Source organism: Acomys russatus, chromosome 9, assembly GCF_903995435.1.
Source record: "Acomys russatus chromosome 9, mAcoRus1.1, whole genome shotgun sequence".
NCBI classification, from domain to species: Eukaryota; Metazoa; Chordata; class Mammalia; order Rodentia; family Muridae; genus Acomys; species Acomys russatus.
In genome coordinates, this window is record NC_067145.1 from 36128069 (window position 1) to 36131210 (window position 3142).

The window sequence follows — 3142 nt, forward strand, 5'->3', positions numbered from 1 at the left end:
TTTTACCCGTAAGTGGTGTGGCAAATATAATGCCTGAGCATGTATCAATGGAAACATGTAGATACTGAAGTTTACCAAAGGAAGAGACGTGCGTGACATCCATTTGTCAGATTTGTAAAGGTCTTACGCCCCGTGGGTTTATCCCTACATGGGGTGTAGGCAAAATTTACAACAATTTTTACATTGAGTCACAATGTCTTTAGCTTCTTTTCTAGTTATAGCAAAGCGGCGGCGGAGAGTTTCAGCCGTCACATGAAAGTGCTGATGAAAATTTTTTGCTGCATCCGCCTGGGGGAACAGTGCAGTGGCTATAAGCCGAGTGGCCTTATCAGCCAAGTCATTGCCCCGGGACATTGGACCTGGTAGGCCCGAATGTGCCCTGACATGGGTAATATATATGGGTGTTTTTCTATTTTGTAAGGCCAATTGTATTTGCTGAAAAATAGAGGTGACTTTACTAGAGGACTTAATGATTCCCGCGGCCTCCAATAAATTAACAGCATTAACCACATAATAGGAATCTGATACAATATTTAAAGGCTCGGGAAAGATCCTTAAAACCTCTAAAACTACCAAACATTCTACTATTTGAGGTGAGGTTTCTTGGTAATCTTTAGTCATTATCTTATCATTAACCACATAGGCACCAATTCCAGTTTTTGAACCATCTGTATATCATTAATGGCTTTCAAATCATGTAACAATCTCCATTTACCTGATTTTTTCTTAATCACAAAAATTGGAGTATTCCATGGAGATGTGGATGGTTCAATGTGACCCAAATTTAATTGTTCTTTTACTAGTTGAGTCACTGCTTCTAATTTCTCAGAGGACAGGGGCCATTGAGGAACCCATACAGGGTCCTCTGTTTTCCAAGGTATAGGTCGTGCTGCCTCAATGGCCCCTAGGAAAAACCCAAACCCTGTTTGCTTTGGTTTCCTAGAGGTGAGATGGGTTCGGTTCTCCCTTGTTCTTGTTTACCTAATCTTTTTCCCATTTTATACCCCATTTTTAGCATTATACCCTTTGTGGTGAATATCTTTTAGGAGGGGCATACTCATTTGATAGGGTCAAGCCCATATGTTGCATAACATCCCTTCCCCATAAATTAACTGGGAAAGGAAGTACATACGGTATGAATTTTCCCCGTTGACCTTCGGAAGTTTCCCATGTTAGGACCACAGAGCTAATCGAAGGACAGGATTGGTAGCCCAGACCTTGTAAGGCATGAGATGATTGGGTAATGGGCCATGCTTTGGGCCACCAATGAGAAGAAATTATGCTTTTATCTGCTCCCGTATCTAGAATGCCCTCAAATGCTTTGCCATTAATTTTTAAATGGAGCCTGGGTCTCTCATTTAGAGGGATCATCAAGTAAGCCGAATCATTGCCTGAAGAGCCCATTTTGGCAACATTTGGTCTAGAGGATCCTCCTCCTATATCAGGGAGGAGTAACAATTGAGCAATTCTGTCCCCTTTTGAAATTGAGAAAACTCCTTTTGGACTAGAACATAAAATTTGAATCTCTGTAGAGTGTTGATTATCTACGATTTCAGGATACACTATTAAGCCTTGTAAGGTAAGTATGCCTCGACCCAGTATGAGGCCGACAGTTCCTTGAGGCAAAGGTGTAATGGTCTCTGTAGGAACTGGTTGGATATTCATTTGTGGCATTAGTAAGAAGTCAGAGGCGGCACTCAGGTCCACTCTTGTAGAGTGTCCTGAGCCGTGTCTCTGTTGTCCTCCTGGGCTTTGACAAACCGGTTCCCATATCTTTGAGGGCCCTGGGACCGAGGGCCCCACGGCCCGTTTTTTGGCGCGTCGGTAGCCTGGCTGTTATCGACAGTTTGATTGTTAATAGGTGGGAGGAGTCTCCCCTGCACATCTCTCACCGAGCGGCATTGGCTAGTCTCATGATATCCTTTGCCACAACGGTTGCAGAGAGTCGGTGTTTCTCCCCTTCTGTTTGAGTTTTTGCAGTCCTTTTTAAAGTGTCCAGGCTTGCCACAGTTATAGCAAGTCCTCTGGTTGGTTTTACCAGCAGGGCGTTTTTGAGACTGGAGGATAGCAGCTGCTAGGCCCGCATTAGTAAGCGGTCCTCCGAGGTCTCTACACACTCTGAGCCAATCTTGTAAGCCCTTATTTTTTCTAGGGGCTATGGCGGCTCTGCATTCTTGAGTGGCTTGTTCAAATATCAACTGTTCAATAAAAGGTTCCACCTGCTTAACATCTCCAAAGATACGTCCTGCTGCTTCTGTCATTCTGGCCACAAAATCGGAAAACGATTCCTCAGGGCCCTGAATAATTTTTGTAAGGCGCCTATTAGCCTCCCCCTTTTTAGAAAGCACTTTCCAGGCTTTAATAGCTGTCTGTGAAATTTGAGCATAGGCTCCCCAATGGTAATTTGTCTGATTCACAGTAAATTGACCTTGACCTGTCAACAAGTCAAAGGTCCAGTTTCTCTGTTCAGGAGTAAGGGCAAGAGCATTGGCCTGGGCTTGTGTTTGAGCGGCCTCATACCAGAGAGCCCTCCATTCCATGTATTGACCCATGTCTGGAAGTGCGGCTTTTGCTACCATCTGCCAATCAGAAGGAGTTAAGGTGCCAGTGCCAAGTCTATCCAACATTACCAGGGTAAAATTTGCATTAACCCCGTATTTGCGGACAGACTCAGCCAATTTTTTAATTAGGTTATATTCGACGGGGGCATGTACTCGTCCCCCGTTCTCTGCTTCAAAAACAGGAAAAAAAAATGTGTAATTTTTTACTAATCTTTTCCGGCCAAAAGGAAAATCCAGACCGCAGTTCGTAGGGTGGAGGAGCGGTGGGTGTTACCCGACGAGAGGAGTTATGGGAGGGTTTTTTATTATTTCCTCGTTCGTCTTGGTAGTATCTCTCCTCCTCATATTTGGCTGCCTCCTCCTCTAACTCTGCTTTTTCCTCTGAATCAAGAGCCTCATTGTCAGAGGCATTGGGGCTAGAGCTTGCAGAGCTATCAATATTTAATGCCTCAAGTTCCCTTAATGGGTAAAGTCCTTGTGATGTCCCTTCTGGGAAATCAGGGGACTGCACTCCTTTTACAGGAGGGTTCTTAGCTTCTTTCCTTTTACGGGTATCCCTTTTCTTGCGCGCACCCAACCTC

The 3142-nt window shown here is 44.4% G+C and overlaps 1 protein-coding gene across 1 annotated transcript; it reads right to left on the bottom strand.

Moving 5' to 3' along the window:
• Positions 1-1673: 1673 nt before the first annotated feature.
• LOC127193695 (igE-binding protein-like) lies at positions 1674-2741 on the bottom strand (the record flags this gene model as incomplete). Its single annotated transcript, XM_051150904.1, is given in 1 exon segment — positions 1674-2741. A coding segment is annotated over 1 exon segment (1068 nt), but the record flags the coding sequence as incomplete, so codon positions are not given.
• Positions 2742-3142: the final 401 nt, after the last annotated feature.